This window comes from Eimeria necatrix, genomic scaffold (genome assembly GCF_000499385.1).
Source record: "Eimeria necatrix Houghton genomic scaffold, Enh_scaff2348, whole genome shotgun sequence".
Classification (NCBI taxonomy): domain Eukaryota; phylum Apicomplexa; class Conoidasida; order Eucoccidiorida; family Eimeriidae; genus Eimeria; species Eimeria necatrix.
The window spans coordinates 1-2,037 of NW_013655192.1; the positions used below are offsets into that span (position 1 = coordinate 1).

Here is a 2,037-nt window from a genome sequence, read left to right on the forward strand (position 1 = left end):
CGCTAGGCCCGCACGTTTGATCGTTCCATCTTCCCAGTGCTAGGACGGGTGGGAGCTCTGCTGCCCTTGTCCACCTGCTCCGGCCGACTTCCTTCATACGTAGGACAGTCCCGAGCATAGTGTCCGACACCGCCGCACTTCTTGCAGATTTCCCCCGGACGTCTGGTACGTTCCCCTTTGCTAGGGCAGGCACGTGCCGGATGTCCGCGACCCTGACACTCAAAGCAGTTAGCGTGGGTTGCCCCAGAACGATTTTTGACTTCTTCGCCCACGAGGTCCATTAGCTTGGGCGGCCGCCCTAATGGCTCGGTTGATCCTTTCTCGGAGTTCCAACACACTCCGCTTGGGCTCGTAGAGCCGTCTTGCGGCGGTCGCCGCTTGTTTCCACGACTGATATTCCAGTTGCCCGTTATTAGTTATTAGAAGATGGAGGTCTGTCGGTAGCCCGGCGCAGTAATAGTCCGCGAGTTCGTCGGGGGCAAACCCCAACCCAGGCTCCGCTACAACCGCAAACCGATCCGTGTATTCCTTCGGGTTACCATTCCACCGTGCTTTAGCCAACTCCGTTAACAATTGACTCTGTGACATAGTTCTGTCAAACAGCTCCAAAAGCCTGCGCTGCACTGTCACCCAGTCGCTTAGGTCGATAGTTCTCCGTAGATACATCCAATACGTTAGAGCCGGGCCCACGAGGTGGTCTATAAGTGCATTTCCCCACTCGCGCGGTTCCAATCCCATCTGGGTGTACCGGCGCTTGATGCGCAGCAGAAAGGCCTGCATAGTGCTGCCGTCTTCAGGTAGTATGGGAGTCGTTGCGCTGGATTCCACGGTCCCCCCTAATACAGTTCTAATCACACTCACTGCAGACTGGAATTGGTCCCATATGACGAAGGGACTGTCCCCTGGCATAACATTGGGCAAAGGTATCACCTGCGGGGATGCCTCCTTATGCCCATGCGGCCGCTCTGCCACGGTGGGCTTCGGAGTCGCATGGCGATGATGGTCTGGTGTCCCGCTCGGCATTTTGTTGACCGACATTGTAGGAGTCTCCTGCGGTGTGGGACCGATGACGCGTCCGTTCCGGAGGTGCATCACTTACCGAGCAAAGATCTCTAGGTGCGAGGCATTAAAACATAGTATTTCTACTCCCACGTCCGGAAAGAAAAAAGATTTCATTCCCGGAACAGCCCCGAAATGCAGTGCGCGGCGCCTACTGCTGCGACTACGCTGTTTCCTGCCCCTCTACAGGTCTACATACTACACCTAGTATAGCCCCATTTTTCGGTCTCTATAGCTTTATTCCGTCGAAATTCGACAATTCAAAAAGTGTCGTGAATCTCGGTCGTCGATTCGCTCCCTTCTCGGAGCTTACTTCCTAGACCTTAGCGGGGGAGGTCCTCATTGGTGCGGCGCTATCGCCAGCCCCAGTCTCCACACAATTTCCACACATTTCATGTATTCATTAGAATTAATAGACGGCGTTTCTTATTTTAACCCTATTGGTAGGGTTCTGTTCTCCTCCAGTGTCGCGGCCCCTTGTTGGTCGCTGGCTAGCTAACATCCCTAGGACACTAGCCAGCCCCATTGTAGTGCCTGTGCACTACAGCTATTCAACCAAATCGAACAGCAGTTTCAGGGACGTTTGTTGCCCGTTGAAGTTTTCTTTCTCTCACAAGGAAGTCGGGAGTCAAACACGTAAGATGGGAGGGTTGTGTTTCTGACCGTCTGAAGTGCAGCCCTTGACTCTGAAGGAGATGGCTGGCTTGGCAGTGCAGGTCAGGTGCGGGGTCACCTCGCGGTTCTATGGTGTAGCGGTTAGCACTGCGGACTTTGACTCCGCCGACCTGGGTTCAAGTCCCAGTAGGACCTTCCAATTGTGCATCTGCATCTTACAACTTTGAATCTGTTCTTTGCATCTGCTGTCAGTTGCAGGAGAGGTGCGGCAGTCGGCAAGTTCATGACATGTACCGGAGATGGCTTGCTGGAATGACCTCTTTGCTTTTGTACCGCGAGAACTACAATGGGGCTCGTTTTGTG

The 2,037-nt window shown here is 54.1% G+C and overlaps 1 protein-coding gene across 1 annotated transcript; it reads right to left on the reverse strand.

Moving 5' to 3' along the window:
- Positions 1-228: 228 nt before the first annotated feature.
- Positions 229-1,092, reverse strand: ENH_00032080 (hypothetical protein; the record flags this gene model as incomplete). The annotated part of the gene is made up of 1 exon (XM_013584942.1): positions 229-1,092. One exon carries the CDS (start codon positions 1,090-1,092, stop codon positions 229-231), a length of 864 nt encoding a protein of 287 aa, XP_013440396.1.
- Positions 1,093-2,037: the final 945 nt, after the last annotated feature.